We start from the raw sequence: 21,560 nt of genomic DNA on the forward strand, positions 1-21,560 counted from the left end.
AAATCTGTTTTAGTCTGTCTGCCTGTCTGCTGAATAAAAACCTTTCATTCAAGTCTTAACTGCTTCTGTGGTTACTGCTCATTGATTTTAGAAGCCAACATTTACAAATGTTAATTATCTTAATGTTGACATGCAACTGCAAGCAGTTAATAACTTTTATGAGATGCAGTCGAATCAGATGCACTCCATCTGACAACAGTTTTATTTGTAAGATGAATTCTTAGATGCTCCGATTAGCCAGTTAATAAGCTAACAATATCAACAATTTATTATTTATTTTGAGCTTTTATAACTAGTTATTGCATCCTCAATTTCTCAGTTTGGTGCTTGCAATATAACCACCAGGGGGCGTATGATATCTATGTCAGGTGATATTGTACAATAAATCATAACAGTAGTTGAGATTTTTAAAACTTCTGTGTTTAACACCTTTAGTATACATGAAAGTATTTAATGATGCTTGATGGTTTTTGCTAGTAAAGGTACTCATTAAGTAGCAACAAGAAGAAGAGATGACATGAGAGGAACAAATGCAGCTCATTTCCTCAGCAGCTGGAAGAGGGAGAAGCCTGCCAGGCACCCATGAAACAATGCATGGACAGCCATATGATTAAGTGTCAAGCAAATCCCAAAGATTAATTTACATGTTCTCGTTTGGGTGTAAAAAAAAAGAAAAAGAAAAGAAAAAGAAAAAAAGAAAGAACGATGTTCAGAGCTTCACTGCGTTTTTAATGTGTCTGAGATACACGACGTTCCGAGTATGTCTGGGATATCTGTTGTTAAATAGGAATAAAATGGGGCCAGGAGGGGGTAATGAGAAACTCTGAGTTAATGAGAAGACGTGCTAATGTGTCAACGCTTGACTTAGGGAGAATCAAATCAGATCGGGAGGCCATAGGGGAAATTTCCCAGGAAGAGAAAGACGGCCATTCATTCTCAGACTGCATGTATCATTTTGCGTTTTTCCCCCTTCCTCGAAGATGACCTACTTATGCACTCAGAACCGGCGCAGCGTGAGTGACTATTACCCGTATCCACACATATATTATCCTTAAACAACTTGCACCCACCTATGCATGTTCAATTACTCGTTTGAAGTGTCTCATTACAGCGTCGGTTGTTATGCAGCTTTTATGGGTTACTGCGGACACAACAAGGAAGTGTATCAACGGAGGAATTTGTAAGGAGGACAGACCGAGTTCCTCTCATGTCAGTGCTGCTGCTCTTCAACATCACAACAGAACACACTTGAAATTCTAGACATGGTGCTGCGCCCTTTGATATGTAAATGTGCACCTTCATTGCACTGGCAGTGATACTGAATGAAGGAACTTTTTTTTTTTTTTTTCCTTGCCAATTGAACGTGTTATGTTCCAAGGGAATTTGCTCATTTAGAACAGGGGACTAATCAAGGCACGTCACAGGTACGGCGTTAGACTTTGCACACCTTACAAAGTCTTTAAATCGTCAGATACACCTGTGTGGACACTGAACAATGGGTGTGCTTTGCTGACAATATAATAAGAGCAAATCCTCCAACTTAAATCTGTTTCTCACTTGATACTTGGGTCTGCCTCTGGTCCCTCCCCCACAGCTCGCTCCACGCACAGTCAAAAGTGTTAGTTGCAGCTGTTTTTTTTTGTTTTTTTTCCAGCTTGCGGGTTATTTTGGGGATGGGAGGAGCAGGACGATATGCATGTTGAATAGGTTCTCATCTTCAGTTCAGTATCACAATAGCAGAGTTCAATAATCTTCTCAATCCTCAGCTACGCTCACTCAATAATAAGTGGGACGGTCTTCTGCAAACACCCATGGGAGGAATCTCGCCTTTCCTCCTTGAAGAATCACCATCACAGCACAGAGAGTCATCAGCAGGCTGTTGTCATTTGTTTGTGCTGAACACAGGTATTACTCGAGGAGGCTGAAGATTAAATAGGTTGGAAAAAATACTGTTCAATCTCTGATATGCAGAGCAGTCTTAAATCCAATTAACCACAGTATTATATATTTACAATACAATTTATGAATCATTAACACCCCCTCACATGATTCATCCCCTGAGAAGGGAATCAAAGCCAAACCAAACATGCCGGGATTCTCACATAATTCTAGTGTGAGCCAGCATATTACTCCAAACAGCAACATTAAACCATGTCTGGATAGTTATTTCTAGCGAGGCCATAACCTCCTGATCCCACATGACAGAGCCCCTCAACTAAAAGCCTGAGATTCGCCCGTTGGGTTGCAGTAAGCTCTAACGGTCCTAACAATGCCCAATAAGCTTAACACATTATTTCTGGGATGCAAAGCTACCTAGGGGTGAAAAATTCAGCTGAGATTCGGCGTTAAGCATTTATGACTCAGTGGTTGGAGTCTGGCCTGATATCTCTGTTGAGTATGAGTGACTTCTTCATAAGGTCACTGCAGTCACTGACTGACAGTTCAGCGGGACTCCGCCATGCAGAACGATGCAAAAGACCTCCAGCCACCATAAGCAGTCAACTGACCACAAAGCACAATGAGCTTATCATCAGCAGAGAAACGCTTACATGCCCCAGAGAGCCATTTGATGTCCCTCTGAATACCGGGGGGTCCTAACACTGTGGAGAGGAGATGCTCACTTTATTGTGCTGCCATCAGTCACATCAGTTTGTGTCCTTGGCTGCCTCGGAGCACCTCCATCCCCCCAGTGCTCACAACAGTGGAGTGCCATCTGAGAGACTCGCCAGCAGCCCTGTCCACACCACAGTGGAGAGGAGTGACTGTGAAAGACTCGCACTGCCACTCTTAATAGGACAGGGTTAGCCATGGGATGAGCCCCGAGACACTAGTTTAATCTATTACACCCACGCCTCCCCAGGCCACAGGAGAGATGGCACTTCATCGACTCAAAGCACCACCTCAGCCGCCTCTTTGTCATTCTCTCTCTTCTTCCTCTTCTTCGTCTTCCCTCTTTGTACTCATTCACTCACACGCAGCACATGCATAACCAGAAATACACAGAGACATATGCACACACACATCGCTCCCCGCTTGGTTGCTCGGTGAGGCACTATTCATCTGCGCTGGGCACCTGGATCTCCTGTTGTTCTGAGGTATTGTTTCCTTCTTTTCTCCTCCTTTCGACTCCTTTCACACCAGGGCCCAAAATAACTCATTTCACCTCCCACTGGAACATTCAGCACTATAATCAATAGATTAGTTTCAACTCCTGTCCGTGAGCAAGGTTCCTTTGCCATCATGCCAGTGGATGAGCTCTGAGATACTAATGCTATCAGTTTTAAGCTATAATATACCGCAGTCACCCCGTGGCTATATAGAGATTATGTTACAGACACTGTCACAAGGACATTTTGTCATTTTTTTTTTTTTTTTAAATGCAAAGACTCTGGATAGACTGCAAACTTTATCACACCACGGTCCATTGTGTTCCTTAGTATTCAACTAGCATTACACACTGTTGTCCTGCCTTCAGTCAAATTAGCAGAGTGTTCATTACCTCTGTCATTTGACCATTACTTTTTTTTACTGCATGGTAGTATCTCATCAAGACTGAAAGGCAGTAACAGCCCCCGCTCTCTGAAATGATTTACTGTTCAAACAGCCCAGTAATGACATTTCTGATAGAGAAATTAGACTGCAGTCACTGTCTGGCTTTAGTGAAATTAAGTCCTTAATTGATGGCAGGAAGGATGAAAAAGGCTCCTTGCCTCAATAGCACCAATGGCTTTGACTTCAGGGAAGTCTAAATGGGGCCACGTTCGAGCCACTGCAATCCAGGCAATTAGTGGCATTTGTTGTGTATGCACATGTTTATCAGTTTTTGCACTCTGCTGGTGACAAGCTCTTTTCTTAAATGTCACCCAACACCATGACATTAATCACTGGAATGTAGAAGTGGGGGGAAAAAATGTCACCGTATGCAAGCCGGCTGAATCACTGGTCCATTTTTTTTTTTTTTTCAGACTGTTACCTGATTAAAACCTCAGGGGTGGATCAATTACATACTGTATAATACCTCAAAACATCTAGCAGGTCTGGAATCAGTGTTCTAGAACGAGAGAGAGAGTCAGTGATCCGGCATGTACTGAAGTTCAGCAATCTGTCTCCCTCCTTCCTCTCTCTGTCTCTGTCCATGGTGCTGAAACATTAAAACATAGTTTCCTGGTTGTGTCAGGAATCCCTCTGCTGTTCACTCACTTTAGATCCCCCTATACACCATATCGTTTACTTCATAGTGAGAGGTAAATGGATATTCTGGAAACTCATTTTGTGTCATCACAGATAAGTATGGAGTGCAACACAACACATCATGGGATTGTTACAAAAGGCAGTTCACATGTCACGGACACCTCACCTCACCTCATACACACATTTTTGAATGTATCATAGAGTGCAGAACTCTTACTCTCTGAAACCTGTATACAAACCTTAACTAACCTTATGCTGAAGACTTAATTTACCAGTTGGCCCACAGACTAAAGAAAATGACAGCTTGGGTTTTCCCAAAACAAGCAGGGAGTCCAACCCCTGCTGGGATGTCGCTGTCGGGTAGATTTATTTTGTTCAGACACTTGCAAAGCAACACAACACATAGAATAAGCATGTATCAACCTATTAAACTGTATATCTTTAGATGTCACAGTCATGGCTGAAAATGCAAACATAAATAAAACTAAAATGGAAGCCTGAAAGTCCTCTTTTATTCAAACTCACATTTTCATCATGATCTGTGCAGCATTCCCTGAGAAATTAACTAAAATGACGACAGAGCGTCCGAGGACTCATCTTCCATTCAAGTTTAAAGGAAATTCTTTCAGAAGTTTGTGTGTTAATTTGCTGACAAACCAACCAACCATCCAACAAGCAGATGCTAATGTCCATGCTGCAAATAAACTAGCTTTTCCATCTACCCAGACGTTACTGTTGTTGTTGGCCCAACGCCACTGTGACTCAGTACAGAACTATTCAGCAGTAGTCGGACAAAGCGCTCTACAGTGTGCCACCTGCGTACCTAGTCTGGCCACTGGGAGTCAGACATGAACCTTAAGCAAGTCCTAAGTCACTTTTTTCTTGGGATGGTCAAGTAAAGTGAGGTCAAGCCCCATGTCAGGTCACTTCTATCCCCACCCAGTGTTATCTGCAGTATCAACTTCATAAAGAGAAAAGACAAAGTACAGATAATGACATTGTTGGCTTATATAACCAGTCTGATGATGAATTGAATTTATATTTAATATGATTATTGATTTTCAGCAAAATAAATGTAATCAAGCAAGAAGTCTTCATAGAGCTCATCCACTACTTAATTTATTTTCAATCCCATAAACATTCTCTCCCCATCACTTTTAAACAGTGAAATACTGACAGCCAAAAATACCCGACAAAGACAACACGGATTTGTCCAAACACAGACGAGTCATTTCATCTGAGTCTTCACGTCTCAGGCAAGTCAAGTCATTAAGTGTTTGACTTCCCATCTCTGCTGAGAGCAACTGGGGTTCAGTGTCTTGGCCAAGGACAAGATCAAACCACTAACCCCGCAAGTGATGGACAGGTGCCATCTTCAGAGCTGCAGCCACCACATATACCCTGATTAGCCTGGTAACAAACTGGAAAAACTTAGCAACAAAACACCAAACAACACACTCAAAATAGCCTCATAACACCTTAGTGACAAGCCAAAGAAATGAGTACAAGAACTTTTCTGTACAATAATATCTTTCCTAATTATTTTCTATGATCATGATTAACTTCTACTACATATTTTGCCTGTAAATAAAAGAGTAAACCAGTTTTTGCAGTGCACATGGAGCAGTTGGCAGGATACAAGTCACCTGCACTTCTCTACAATGTGTTTGTGAAATCCTCTGACACTCTGGGGCAACGGATTTAGAGGCAGCGCCAGAGGTCTGCAGCAAATGCTCTTTATTCAATGCACTGTGGCCGCTGGGGGCATTTGGTTTGTACAGTGAGGAGATAGTCCTGTATTAAAATGGATTCCCTGAATGTGAGCCAGCAAATATTGTGCCACACATGCTGTCATTAAACAATGCCGCTCCTCCAGGCTTACAACAGCAAATTTCAATTACGCATATCTGCCATCTTTTTTTTTTCCTCCCAGGAGGAGGTAAATAAACATGCAAATGGACAAACGACACTTAATCTAACTAAAAATGATTTCTGCAAACGCCACCCAAGGTTATCAAGACACCGCTCCTCATGTGTGGGAGTGCTATCGCTCTCCGCATGCTGCATCTGTAGCTGTGTCAGAGCGTGGCTGTGTCCTTCCAGGTGCTTCTTCATGTACAGTATGTCGCTCCATGTGCTCACATTTGTCTGCACACATTTGTCTGCACGGCTCCCTGGGAATTTCATTGGTGGATTGATCTATTGTCTCCCATAATCCTATGTTTTGCAGATGGGATGTGCAAACCCCCTCCATGCCTCTGTGCCCCTTTTTTCCTCTCCCTCTGTATCGGCAGACTGGGAAACAGACGATCATCCTTTGAACCCATTACTCAGCCTGATCCTCTTATCATAACCAACCTTCCCGAGTCTCTAATTTGGGCTCTGCCAAACTCTGCTCTGTGTGTACAATGTGGCTTTTCGTCTCTGTCCTGCTGGGTTTTTTTTTTTTTTTTCCAACGCCGGTGCTAGGGAGGGAAGTCGAAAGAGAAGGAGACGGATAGAATGAGGAAGAGGGGTTGAGAGAGAGAGATTGTCTGCACACATTTGCACACCTGTCTCTGGGGATATTCCACCAATCTGAAAATAAGACAAGTCTGTGGGCGGGTCAGCATTCTGGGAACACAGTGAACAACTCATAAAGGCTTCGTCTCCAGCTACCTACTCCCCATACCTTTCCATGGCACAGCTCATTCGTTGTCTTCTGGTCCGTGTCCTGCTAATATCACAATCCCACACGGACAGAGGCACATGCTGTTTAGTAAATTACACTGCGGGGGGGGGAGCTTGGTCAGTTAAAGACGATCAGAATGTCCCCCATCAACAATGCCTTTGTGTGGTAGCCTACCACTGGAGGGAATACATCACACTGGCTCATTGTTATATGGCAGCATATCAAACGCTGCAAGTGAAACAATAGGAGGAATGATGCATCCTCACCATCCATCCAGGGTATACACGATGTAAACAAATAACTGTCTTCATTTACATCATAATTGCCTCTTGTCTCATTCTGTTATTCCATTACTGTCTATGAGAAGGTCACTATACTGTGATCTATAACCACAACTGTTTGCACAATTCACTCATTCAGTATATTTAGTGTATGTGAGCGCACATGCCTGATTAACACTCACAGATTTGCACGTGTTCAAACACATGCACAGAGAATACTGAGGGGGCTCTTACACTGAGCAGGGAATCAATTACTCACTCAGCTGCATATTTTGGGGGATCAAAGCATGGCACACCTTTGTGTGCTTGTGTGCTGGGGCATGTACTAAAAATGTACCGGTTAACGAATACCTCAGCCTGATACATCAGGAAAAAACAAACGCAGATTTGCATTCCCCCAAAGAACATTTTAGACACTTACATCAGAAATACCCTGAAAGGCACAAAGACAGATAGAAGTGGCTGCACTTTTTTTTGCCCATTACCTTTGCAATCAGATGAAATATGCGCTGTATCCATGAAATGAAACAAGAGACAAAAAAAAGTCAAAACAAAACAGATGTTTAACAACTCAAGGATTAAGTTGAGGGTGAATTTGCATGGAAACGACAGGATTAGATGAGACACATTTTGTTTGTATCCTGCACAAGTGAATTTAAGTGTAAAGTGGTAAAGTTTTGGAGGAAGGACAGACTGTGTGTGACTGTTTGTGACCAAAGCTCTGATTTTATTGATTGATGTCACACATGGACATGGACAGGATGCAGTTTGTGCGTGCATGTTAGAAGGAGGCAGAAGCAGAACAATCTACGCATTTTTTTGTGTAGTTCAAAGTTTGCAAAACTGAGACCACAACACCAAAAATTACATCATTCTAGTGCTTTGCCTTTTCAGGGCTACTTTTTATTCACCAGAATTCATGACAGTTTTGCAATATATCGACTATTACAAAATTATCATGGGCAACATATCATGAACTTTATCATAACGTATGGCATTATTTCTGTTATATATTGTATTGTATCATGAGTCACACTGTGATTACTGCCTCTCTTGTCTATTGTATTGATGTCACAGGACATGGCATAAGTGAGTTTGCGAATAGTTCTTTGTGATCCAATCAAAATGACATAGCCATTTGTATGTAAATAGCAAACGTTGCTCTAACAAGATTATTGTTGACATTATGGTAAGGTCTGTAAAGCTCTGACCCATGTGGGACCTCTCCTTAAAAATTATTTGTAATTTACTTGCTTTAGAAATGATGAAGTATGTACCAAAAACTCAAACAGCATTCGACAAGAGAACTCACTGCACAGGAAAAAAAAAAAAAACATCTCTGACAATATACTCCATTTCTGTATCGCAGAGACATTTTTTGCAATCTTAGCATTGCTCTGCAGCTCCTTTTTTTTCTTTTGAAAGTCAGAAACGCTAACAACAAATGACATTTAAACTCACCACGGGGGTCTAGTGCATTCTGCCAAAGGGAAACGACGCAATACAGAGTATGAAGAAGTCAATGTGCAAGGGGCTTGTGTGAGCCATATCTGACTGTGTGTGTGTATGTGCGTGTGTGTGTGTGTGTATGCAACAACACATCAGGTTGAAAATTTATACTTCTGATCATAAACAAATCAGAAATTGCGTATGTGTGCACCTGTGGAATTTGATGTGTGGGTGAGACCTTCTAACTTTAACACATTCATATTATATTCTTCTTAACTGTTACATCACACCCTCAGAGAGACGCTGAAGCAAACATTCGCCAGCTGCTCAAGTGATACTGACATGATGTATTTTAATAGCGTGCTGGCAGAGGTGTGGAAGCGTGAGCAAGCTCTGTTATTCAGTCGTGGCTCCAAATATGAAAACTGCACGTTGAACAGTCTTGTTTACTAACCCTGGCACGCCTGCAATACTTGTTGCCATAGTATACCAGACAGATTAGAGGGAGCAAACAAACCAGCATCTGTAAGCCCAGATTCTTCTGTGCATAGCTTGTACACTCAGGGCATACGGGTCAGTCTGATGAGGACTTAATTCGCAAACATGCTTCTAATAATGGCCTTGATGATGCATTCATGCTTGCCCCATGTTTAAAAGAAGGCGTACCTCTAAAGAGTTGGTGGCTGGATCTATGACGAGGCCATACTGGGACTCTTTTTATTCTGCGCTCATGCAGCACACATAAATGCATATTACACACCCACTGTCACAGAGTTGAATGCTTTCAGTGCCCAAAGAGGGAGTGATATCATGCTGTTGCTCTCAACAGTCAAGCCTGTGGGTAGAAGAACGATATTATTTCTATTTACTGTGCCTGGACTTGATGGATCTTTTTTAACTAGGCGTATCTGAAGGAGAGTGTCACAACAGAGAATGGACACAGATGAGGAGTTGACTTAAGGGGAGACACAACAGGCTACAACACTGTTTTTATCATGCACTGGTCAGTTTTGAGATTTTGGCCTGTTTTGCCCACATATCATGTCTGCTGTTTGGCTAGCGGGAAGAAAATGTCCAGTATGAGGTCTTAACCGAGCAACACATGTAAAATGACAATGATAATTACCTTGCCTTACTTAATAATAATGTTCTGATACTTTCCAACAATATCAAATAGCTGGTAATTTTGTTTATATGTTCCCAGGAAACGTCTAACTGGTTCCTGCTTAACTTCTACTGATCATGCCATTTTAATTTCAAACTAGTTTCTGTCTAACTTACCCTCAGCAGGCCACTTAATTGAAGTGAGTACAATGGAACAATTTTCTTAAATGCCAATTTCTTTTTAGAAGATTGAAATGGTAAAATGAACAAAATGTAACTGATTAAAAATCAATTTATTGACCTTCAGAAGGGGGACAGAAACTAGCTGGAAGGTAAGCTGGCATGATCGGCAGATGTTAGTATTAACTAGTCGGAAATTAAACTGCAACAGTTTACTGTTTAGTGGCCTACTGAGGAAAGTGAGACCAAACTAATTACAATTTAAATTGGCTCTGTTGGTTCTGCGGGAAGTTAAGCAGTAAACAAGTTAGAAGTTTCCTGGAAATGCAGTAAATAGCTGTTGGGCTGATTTTCAATCAATTTCGGGGTTAATAGCATTGGGGTAGAAAATCAGTTTAGTTTAGATGTTCTTGGGTTTTTCTTTTCTTTTTTTTTTTTTGCATTTATGCAAATTCACACATATCTAACTATTCTCAAGGTTTAATAAAAAAAAATTTACTAAAAAGGTTTAGTCAATTATTCACAGTATGATGCATATTACATTTAATTTTACAAAACATGGAGAAAATTGATTGCATTGAAAAATAATTGTCTTGATATAAGCAATCAGTTGGGGAAGTGTCGGGGTATTGGTTGGATATTTCATCTTATTCAACTGTAGTGTCTCCTAAAACATAGTATTCCCCTTCAATGGTAACATCAGATTTCATAACATAACAGGCTTTACCATGGAGCACTTGTGAGCTCTATTATTGAATGTCCTATTATTCCCGTAATTATTTGGAGAAAGCTGCACGGTGGCATACTTGAAATGAAATGAAATATCCATCATTTGTTAATTCACTCCTTAGGATATAAGGTCATGCTATTTTGTATGAATGAACTGAATCTCGGAACAGAGCTTTTTAAATTTTTTATATATAGGCTAAAATTAATAATTGATTACATAATAAGTCTTATTATAGCTGAGCTATTTGGTGGGTAGGTACTCATTGCGCTGGCTGGATCACTCTATTTCTCCCTCTAATTTTAGTCTGTGGCTGTAATGTCCTTTTCCTTTCACCTCTGGCAGTTGTGGGTCCCCCTTGAAAATGAGATGATAGACCTCAAAGGGTTTATCCTCGGAGTAATAAATTTCTCTAATATCACTGGTGCTTTTGTGCCACTTGCCATTTAGTGGAGAGATATCACAGCCCCACCAATGCTATATGTGGTAAAACTTTGTATTAAATTAGATACTTTTCCATCCGCGGTTCAAGGAAAGTGCAACCAAAGGCTGAGACCTCTTGCTGTGGGTCACCGTGCATCTGATGTCTTAATGCATTTAGCAAAAAAAAGAACATATGGCATAGTAAATGAGCCCTGGCATGCTGAGTGAATGCTTTATATAGCACAGGAGCTCAGAGAGAGAGATATGCCATTGCTCTGAGCTAGGCTTTAGGGCATGGACAGGAAGGAGACAAACAGTTTGAGAGCAACATCACACAGCTGAGAGATCACAGGTTCAGCCATAGCATCTGCCAAGTGTCCTGCTGCTACATCTTGTTTCGACACCGTATCTTATTTGATTTTTTATTTATCTATTTTTTTTAAAATATATTCATATTTAATGGTTATTTGTAACTCATTTCATTTGCTGGAGTAAGTGCATGCAAATACAAAATATACTACGAAGGGAAGGAGAATCACCTTTGGAAACGTAACACTTGGAAGCTTTGGAGCTTCAGATATCCTGCGGGAAGTAGTGGAGTGGAGTGCTGCAACACCCCCACCTCCGAGCTGCTGAGGGAGGGTATATATTATATATATACACACACACACACACGTACTACGCAGTATGTTTGTGTGATTTGAGGATATTTTTTTTTTCTTTCTGTTACCTTGAATATCCCGTGTGCCCCGTCACCTATGATTTCTTTTCATTTTTTTAAATTTCCTTGATGGTTCCTATAGTATTTCTTTCATGTGTTGATCTCTCATGGCAGGAAGGGCTTGGACAGGTTTCCGACAGCCTCTCCAGCATGAAAGAAAAAAACTGAAGTTACAATGCAGTTTTCAAGCAAGAGCAGCACTTCAGAAGTCCCGAGTGACAACTCTGTGCATTGCCTCGTTTTAAGTTCTTTATAAAACCCTGCTGTTCACATTGTCAGGTTGATTATGTTACGTAACATGTTATGGTACTGTCATGATAGGATGCTGTCTGAATCCCCTGGGATGCCATTAGAAAAGTGTTTGCAAATAACATTTCTGCAAAGCACAGACATAGGCAAATTTGTGCACATCATAGGCTTTGTACCACATGACCTGCCAAGCCAGTGACCACTGTTCAAGTCTGTGTTTCAATATTTGTATGTGCAAAATGACCTGATACATTAGATGAGGGACCACAGCATTTAAACATCCATAGGCCTGACACCACAGCATATATTTCTGAACAGGACCTGTTTGTGGCGACAAAACCGGGTATCTTTTAACAAGCCCTCTGGACAAACTAAATTTTCAACAACTTAAAATGATATGTCTAATTTACTTAACTCAAAACCTCCTCAATTTTTTACCTTTTGGTATTTCCACAGCATTAATTCCAGCCATGACTGAGAGGAGAGCGTTGATGACTGGCTTTTAGAGAAGAATTCACAGTGTCTGAGATTACGTACCCTTTTGAGAATGATGATTCCCTCTTGGTTGTGTTCGTTGGTTGTGATGTCAAACATGGCACCTCCGTCACCTGGCACAATGGTGTACTCTACTTCTGCATTTTTCCCGATGTCCAAATCGTGGGCTTTGATCCTTCCGACAGCTGATCCCACTGCAGAGGACTCGGGAACTCTTAAGTGAAAGAAGCCTGTCAACAAACAAACATCAGAGCCGACTCAGACTGGCTCATTTATTATCATCACTTGACATCCGATTGCAAACACTGAGCTTCTTCATATCCTCTGTCCTTCATGTAGTCCCGCATCTGCCCAAGGATGTCTTATCCACCCACAGGCAGGCAGCTGATATGCTTCTGTCTGAAGTCAGTCCTGTAGCTATGAGCATGACATTATTCAATTTTGACATGTTTGGACATCAAGGCTGCTCGGCATCTTGTAATTGGCTCGCATAACCTGTGCGATCAACACACACAAGAGCTCAGCGGCTTTGATACTCCCAACAGCAGAAATCACTGCTGAGGACTTGGGTAGAAAAATAGGAAACAACAGTTTGTGTTGATTGATTGTCACTTACACTTGACAATAGGTGGGCATTTATCTTTCTCACTGCTTCCCTTCACTCTCTGAGATGGCTTGCTGTTTGAACAAAAGCATCTGCCAGTGCGAGAGAGATTCAGACTTTACAGTGGCATTACAAATCTAGCGCGAACACCTGGTGGCATCATGGAGCTGCCATGGGCAATTCAGCAACACTATGATAATGTAAAAATTATTCCGAGCACTTGGGATATTTTTAGGGGGGAATTAAGCATCCCATTCTATGCTCAGAACTGTGTGAATTCAAAAAAATGTCAGGAAATGTGACATTCATTTTGAAAGTGGCGGTTGTCAGAGATTAGACAACATTTATTTGGACTATTCATTGTGAGAGAATGAGTGAATTCCATGAGGCCGTACACTACCTGCTGCCCCAAAACAGTGCAGCCTCTGAACACATTCCAACTTTGATTGAAGACATTCCTGACAAGTTTCTCTGCTGCAACAGAGAATCATAAAGGACCAAATTTAAACTTGAACCCAACTTGAACTTGAGCTTCAGAACTGATCCATTCACCACCAAAACGATGTGCCAGAGAGGAATGTGAGTGTCTTAGATAGTCCTTCTGAGGATAGTGCTACTTGACACACAATGGCATCAAACCAGGAGATGGATGCACTTGCACATAAATGTCTACAATAAGCCAGGCAGGAGTGTCAGGCACTAGATGGGCCAAAAGGAATGCTGCTTGGCAGAGAGGAGATTTCTTTTTACTGGGTGCAAGAGCAAAGTAAATGCACTGAAACTGAATCAAAATACTAGCCTCTTCCCCGAACACTGTAAATGTAAATCGTAGCTGATCAGTCCCATGTTCAAAGTTGTTCCATATCATTAGATACAGCCTAGTTGCATGAAAGCATAAAATTCTGGCAGTTAAAGCACAGATTAATTCAAATTTATGTTATGTCATGGGGTAAATATTGACATGTCTACAAGATGTACCATATCATGTGCACATTTCATGTTTATTACCAGACTATCACACCAGGGGGTGGAGAGGAGTCTGAGTCTGCTTTGCAACACTTGTGAGGGCAAAACCAAAGGATATTTCTAATGCAAGACCATGCATTTTAATATTCATAAGCAAGATGCCACTGGGTAGTTAGAAGGAGACCTCAGGACAATTTATGTCTGTGTTTGTGTCAACAAAATGAATATTTTTTTTTACGGGAAGTCAAGCTACTTGCAGCTGTGCTTGTGGCAACATAACCATACTGTTTTAAAGGGACCTTGCGGTGTCTTCAGCCATGTTTGTGGCAATAAAATTGTATTTTTTTTTTTTTTATGTGACCTCGGGCAACCATGTTTGTGGTAACCAAACACTAATTTTAAGCCAAAACATGAGGTTTTACTGACCCTAGCCTAGTGTTTTTGTGCCTAAACCTAACCAGAGTATAAGCAAAGCAATGTGACGAAAGGAAAATTGAAAATTGAATATCAAGAACTGTAATCCTGCAACAGGAAGATCATTAAGTTTTGATCAGTGGTTTTGCAAAAACATACTTTGCAATCATTTATTCTTGCAAGTGGGTTGTGACTGACATACTACTGTGATTGGGGTGGGAATTGATAAGTTTTTATCAATATCAATGAAATTGTCGATTCTGTCTATCAAGCCAATTTCTTATCAATTTTCATATCGATTCCTGAGTAGTTCACCTTGACAAGATATGTGTACAAAGAAAATATAGTCTAAATAAATTAGTTTGATGTGCGTACAAGTGCTAACTTGGCAATCGTATGCAGGCGGTACGTTGAAGGCGTACAATTCTGATGGAATTGGTCAGTTGGATCCAGTTCTGAGTCGGAACCGGTTCTCGATTCCTACCCCTAACTGTGATGTATAGGTTATAGCACTATAGTCTCTTATTTGTTATTCCACAATTTTACTGTGGATCTTAGCCTTTTCCTCAGTGCTGATCCCAGGATTGAGAGAGGGGAGCCAAGGCATATGAATGAATTTTGGTGCTATAATTTCAATAAATAATCAAGTACTCTCAAGGACACCTTCAAGGTTCATGTCTTTTCAACTATCGGACAAGGACGTCTCTTTTTGTTGGCTCGTTCCAGTGCCAAAACAGCACGAGTTGAAGGTTAGAAGTTAACAAACAGCTGTTATGTGGCACTCTCAGTGCAGTGATTTAACAAGCTTCTATGATTATTAAGTAAAGCCACATGCAGGTATACACGCTGCTATTAGCCACGACCACATCTGGCGCCATCAGCAGCAGAGAGGTTCAATCAGTGGATTGATGGTTTAAAAATAATGAATCCATAATAACTAGGGAGGAAACAAGGGGTTTATGGAAACAGACAGATGTGGGATGGATCCAGCACTAATATCATAAACTGAATCATCTGATGGTCCCGGTCCTGCATGTGGTCCTCCAACACATGTCTTTGACCTGTAAGCCTTCTATAGAGGGAAACAAGGGGAAAACAAAGGGAGGATTTGGGACAGGGCAGAGGAGCCGCCATACTTGGCCCAAACCTCTGTGCTGTGACAGCATTATGGAAATATCATCTTTTCCTCACAGCCAAAGGAGCTTGACCGTCTGAGAGCCTGTATTTACATTCAGAGGAGAGCATTTGGTGTCACCGCAAAATACCTGAAGAAACTGGATCCATACAGAGCAGCATTTCTGCTTTCCTGCCGTACCCTTGCTGTTTTGGAACAGAATACATTCTGCACACAGTATAATATTAATGCCCAGGATCTGTAGAGAAGCTTTCAGAGATCAATGTGTTTACACCAATGAGTATTTTTTCCCCCCCAAGCTTGGCTTTTTACATGACCTGGTGAACGCTACAATCAAATTAATCTGGTTTAGCAGCTTATGCAAAATACTGGATAAAATACAGTGTTTAAATACACTGACTCAATCCCTGATGCAGCACCATCATCAGCTCAACCCTGATCTAAATATAGAAGGATGCCCCGTGAGCGAAATAACCCCAATCCTGGTTTTATTTGCCAGGAGTAGTAGCTGGAGATGCAATCATGCTAAATAAACAGGCCTTTGCTTATGACAGCGTATAATGACAAATAATGAAAACCAATTACAAAAGGGAAGGCATGATGAATACCCCCTGCCCTGTTCTAATTGCAGGGTGTTTATTTTGTCATCACATTTGTGTGTACCTACGTATGGTCATCTGCATTATTACTGTGCAGAGGATGTTGTTAAACAGCCATTATATTTTAATGTCTATCATCTACTAATGGTACTCACTTTTGGAGAAGCGGGGTGGATTATCGTTGACATCGCTGAGGGTGATATTGACGGTGGTGGTCCCGGCCAGCCCTCCCAGCTGGCCCCCCATGTCCTTGGCCTGGATTAATACCTGGTACTGTTCCTTCACCTCTCTGTCCATATTGGGCAAGGCTGTCTTTATAACCCCTGGTGAACAGCAAGATGGATGAGAAATACAGATCATAAAGCAATGAGAACTAGAGGAAGAAGAGAGGATAGTGAGATGCAGTGAAAGGAAAGAAGACAAGGGAAATATTTTGGACGCTGAATGCTCCTCAGTTTACCACTGTATATTTTCACCTACGGAGTCGGCTCTGCAGGAAGAAGTTACACGTGTGGCTCTGACCATGGCTGAAATAGAGGTCATCTCACAAACTGGAGACACTTGACATTCAATAGGGGGACTATGGTGAAGCCATATAATGATTCACTTGAGGATCAGAGACCCTGAGATCAGAGAGCGTTTGTACTGCAGATTAATAGCGAGGTCAGTAGGAGGTTGGCAGGCTAAAGCGCAGCAGGCAGCATAGGTGGGTCTGCACTCTTTCCTCCCTTGTATTTCATTTAACATGGTGAGGATGCACCATTTGATTCGCAACCCCCCCACACCAAAATCAAAGATCATGTTTAGTTTTGAAGGTGGTGTCCTTTTCTTTTTTTTTTTTCTTTTTTTTTGTGAGAAGGGTGGATGTCCGTCTGCACGAGGGATAATTCTGTGACATGCGTAATGCTATATATGTTGTTGTTGTTCCCCTCCCACTGCTCCCCTTTTTCCTCCCAGTGTTTGTTCCCCTTGTTGATGTGCTTTTGGAGATAGTTGCAGGCCCAGCGGGGGCAAACATTTTCTTTAACAGTTTGATTTTTTCCAGCACCGGTTTGAAATACAGTCTCAGTGTGCGCTCTGTAAAGCTCTGGGATGAGCAGCATAATCAGCAACAGATTCCAGCGTATCTGCCTGTGTGATATGTATGAACCTATTTTCATATGCTTTGAACTGTCCCAGATAGTAAGCCAACAGCAGCCCACTACCAGCAAACACTGCAGGTGTGAAGGTATTGCAGATTTAGAGCAGTCATTTGCCATATCCCACCCTGCTGTCGCTCTGCAACCATTTTACTGCAATTTTCCTCCTATGACACCATCTGCCTACACCAGGCAAAGTGCAGGTATAAATAATGTGGAAATAACTAAATAACAACGGAAGGCATAAAGTGTCATTTGTCTTTTGATTGAAGCTACCTTTAGCAGTTTGCTGGATGACTCCACACTAAGCCTGCAGCAGAGAGTCACCAGTGGTTTTCAGATCGCAGCTCTTTTCCTGACGCTGAGACTGTCAGTTTGGGAGTACAGCTGACAGTTTGATATGCTGCAAAATGTGATGGCATTCCCCCCACCCCAGCAAGCAAGAAACTACCATATTTAGAGCTACTGTAGTTAAAAGGCATTATAAATTTGACATTTTTTTTTTCCATCTAGCTTTCTCTGGAGCAGATCTCCTGGATGTTTACCTCATATCAGAGTGATCAGTTCAGACCCAGCGAGCTCATTACCCACTTTTAGAGTCCCTCTCCAGTGAATTTTGGCATTTTTATGATGTCTCTAACATTTTTCTGAGTCATTTCCTGACAATGTTGATTAGCCATACTGACAAATGTTTTTTGACAACGTATTATTGAGGGAAATGAGGAGGGAATAACAGACGACGTTGTGTAAGTAGCTGCAGTGGTGTTTTTGGTTCTGAGCTTTAATTAGTAAAATACATATTTCTGTTCTTCAGCTTATCAGTTTGCACAATCGTTGGGGAAGGAAAGGTATGTATGTACGGCACAAATGATTACTCTCCCCTTATAACTAACAGGCTAGTCCTAAGCACAGTGTCCCCTCCCACCACTGACCTGGAAGCCTCCTTTGGCCGAACGCTCTTTTGTTGCCTGTGGAAAAACAGTCTGACCACTAGTTGCACTGCTATCTGAGCAAACTAGCTAACATCAGCTATACCTAGCAGCAGTTAGTGGTTATAATGGCGATATGTGAACCCCTACTTGTTAGGAGTTTGAATTCCACAGGCGGCCGATTCGTACATATTGCACCCTCAATAAAGAAATATACAATATCATTATCACTGCACTTAAAATTAAGAGATGTGATTGAGTGTTTGCACGTTTTCATATTAGTTCACATCACATTGTAATCTTTACTATTATGATCATTATTGCATTTTCAATGTTTTTTGAAAATATTAAATGATTGATTGAGCAGCTGTTTGGTATAACTGACCCTTTATTTCATACCTGTCAAATAAATAATTCAGTCTTTATTGGAGAGCATGTTTCCTTTCGTGGCCCACTGATTTGTGGAGTGCCCCAGGGGTTATTTCTGGAGCCTGTTTTATTCTCATGATATATGATTGCACTGGTCTACACCCTTACGCATGCACTTATACATACATACATATCTTTCAAGTCTCAATAACCATATTTCCCTGCCTTACTGCATTTTAAAATATAAGTGCTTATTTTCTTTTGAATCAAACATTCAAAATGATTAAGTATAAATGTTAAGACGTTTATGAACTTCACACCGACTGAAACATAATTTTGTTCCATAAATCTTCAAAAGGTAAGTACCTGTTTTAGGGTCAACAGAGAAGTAGGGCTGGCCATGGAGGATGCTGTACACAACTCTAGCACTGTTTCCGTAGGTGGGGTCATCTGCATCCGTGGCTGTCACCTGCGTCACATACGTCCCTGTGGGAGAAGAGTGGGAAGACATATTGACTTAGACTTTATTTGTTTCCTCGTGAGACTGAAATCCAAACTCTTTCAAGTTCATCAGTTTACTGACCAATCTCACCTGACACAATGAATGATGAATCACAGCAGAGAAAGCTAGAGCTAGTGCTGAACAGTCAGAGTCCCTGATGGAGTGCAACGAGGAGGAGTGTGGTGGAGAGAGGAAGTGTCGGGATGAATGTTTTCTGTTGAATGTTTTGATTTGCACATTTGTAGGATTACTAAGTGGGCAGGGGGTGAAAAAAAGCTCTTGTGTAGCGATTCATTATACAATGCTACCATTAAGAACACAAAGGGCCATGGCAGGAATAGTATTAGTATGGCAGTCGTCCAAACCCCTGCAGTAAGAGGGACAGAATAATTACTTGTTGGAGGTTTGGCTCATCCCCCTTAACTAGCTGGCATTGGAAACACTATTCCATTAACAGTGTCCTTATTTACAATGTATTTAAATCCAACAGATTCAATCAAAAGTTTTCCAGTTGGAGAAGAACGTCAAACAAAAAATGTCAGTCTGACTTTTTTTAAAACTCCGAGGCGTAAGTCTGGTGTGGACAGATGGGCAGATTCTAATAAAAGATGACTTGCAGACAGGTTGACATGGATGCCTTTATGGGCTGACAGCTCTGTGCTTGTATGTTCACGTATCAATCACACACCTACATCTGGCTAGCTTAGAAGCGTGCTGTGCAAAATATTTTCAAGCACAGGATCTGTAGGACAGGAGACTCTGACCAGAGGGATGTCATTCACACAGCCATTTCAGATTCGGGTAAGCTCCTAGTTGGCTGTGAAGAACTTGTCGTATATTAAATAGGCTTTGTCGTCTGAGCAGATGGCAACAATGGCATTAAAACATTAGGTGAGAGAGATTAGTGTCTTAGTCCTCCCTAACAAAGCTACACATGCCTGATTAGACGTACCGGAGACGGACTGCATCGTGTTCAACACAAATGTACAACAGATGCGATAATACAGAAAGAGAGGAAATCCTCCAGCTCCGACTGCTCAGATGTAGTGAAAGTTTAAAAGCCTTTAAGTATGGATGACACCTACGCGGTTCCGGGAGACACAGGCAACAGCCTTTACCCTCAGCGTGACACAAAAAACACATAAACGTGGGGAATAAATTCTCTTCACACAATTATGGAAATTTAGGTGTTTGATGAAGAAGTAGGCGGACAGAATGGCTTCAAAGGTCATTGCTGGTAAACACGGGAGGAGAATGCAGACCAGTTTTGCAAAATATAGATTATTTATCCAACTTCATTATTTGTTCTTGAGATTACAATATTGGATAAATCATGATAATGATACACTCATGCAGAGGACACAGATATACATACACAACTTAAAGATTCCAATATGAAGCAAAAAAAAGAAGATTAAGTGCAATTAAAAAACTCATCTGTTCAGGAGTGGCCTTTTGAAGTTCGTGTCATATTAACGAATTTGAAATATTTATAAGCACAGAAAAAGAAATCAACAAACTTGTCAAGCCTAAGATGTTTTGTGGTAATTACATGTTTCCAAGTCTCTGAAATACCTTTCACAAATCTGTCACGTCCTCCAAACAATTTAAGAACAAGCTAATTGCCAACGACTCTACAGGAGTCTGCAGGTTATTATCAGTGATATGATACTGTTTCTCTTTTGGTTGGTTTCCATTAACAGCCATTACTGCATTTCTTTATTTAGAATATCTATCTTTTAGCTTTTCTTTTGCCCAGCTCACATAAGAACATTAATAGAGAGATTCTTACCAAAGACACAGGGGGTATGATGGTTCATGGACTTGATGATATAAATATTGATAGAGACTTTAGTTGGTGAGATGTTTATAGAATAGTTGCAGCTCCCACACCGCCAGCATTGTCTGAAATATTTTGTGCACTGGCAGTCGAGCTAACTGCTAACACAAATTACAGGTGGGATGTGTGAAATTCTCAACTGACTTGTCAGATAAGATATTCTTGCTGCTGGTGTCACTTTGCATAATTTAGCAACACTTATTAGCTTAACTGATGACTATTATGCCTTCAACTACAATGGGTGGCCCTGAAGAGTATCTCTGCACCCATAAGTCTTGTATCAAGACACATATGTATCTATCATTTCTGTCAGTAAGAGCACAATAAGTGTGGGAATTCAATTTGTTTTTGTATTTTTTCTTTTTTTAAATTTACTTTTATCAATATAACATATCACCACGTTCTCACCCCCAACTCATCAAATTAGCCACTTGGTCATTCTCCTTAAGCCGACACTCTACTCACCACACCAACAAATGTTCTAGACGATAACAGCGCCGCAGCCAAGTTAGCAATAATTTGCAATATACAAGTGCAGTTAGATTCTTAAAATAAAGCTTGCAGACAAACAA

The 21,560-nt window shown here is 41.1% G+C and overlaps 1 protein-coding gene across 4 annotated transcripts in view; it reads right to left on the reverse strand.

The window, feature by feature from the left end:
* Positions 1-21,560, reverse strand: part of LOC119008767 (cadherin-12-like) — a 104,565-nt gene that overhangs the window by 26,216 nt on the left and 56,789 nt on the right. For all 4 annotated transcript variants that reach the window (XM_037079413.1, XM_037079416.1, XM_037079415.1 and 1 more), the window contains 3 exons: positions 19,013-19,132; positions 16,365-16,532; positions 12,534-12,721 (listed from right to left, as the gene is read on the reverse strand). In XM_037079413.1, the coding sequence (XP_036935308.1) occupies positions 12,534-12,721; positions 16,365-16,532; positions 19,013-19,132 (476 nt within the window). The remainder of the gene's footprint in view (positions 1-12,533; positions 12,722-16,364; positions 16,533-19,012; positions 19,133-21,560) is intronic.

Source organism: Acanthopagrus latus, chromosome 19 (genome assembly GCF_904848185.1).
Source record: "Acanthopagrus latus isolate v.2019 chromosome 19, fAcaLat1.1, whole genome shotgun sequence".
NCBI classification, from domain to species: Eukaryota; Metazoa; Chordata; class Actinopteri; order Spariformes; family Sparidae; genus Acanthopagrus; species Acanthopagrus latus.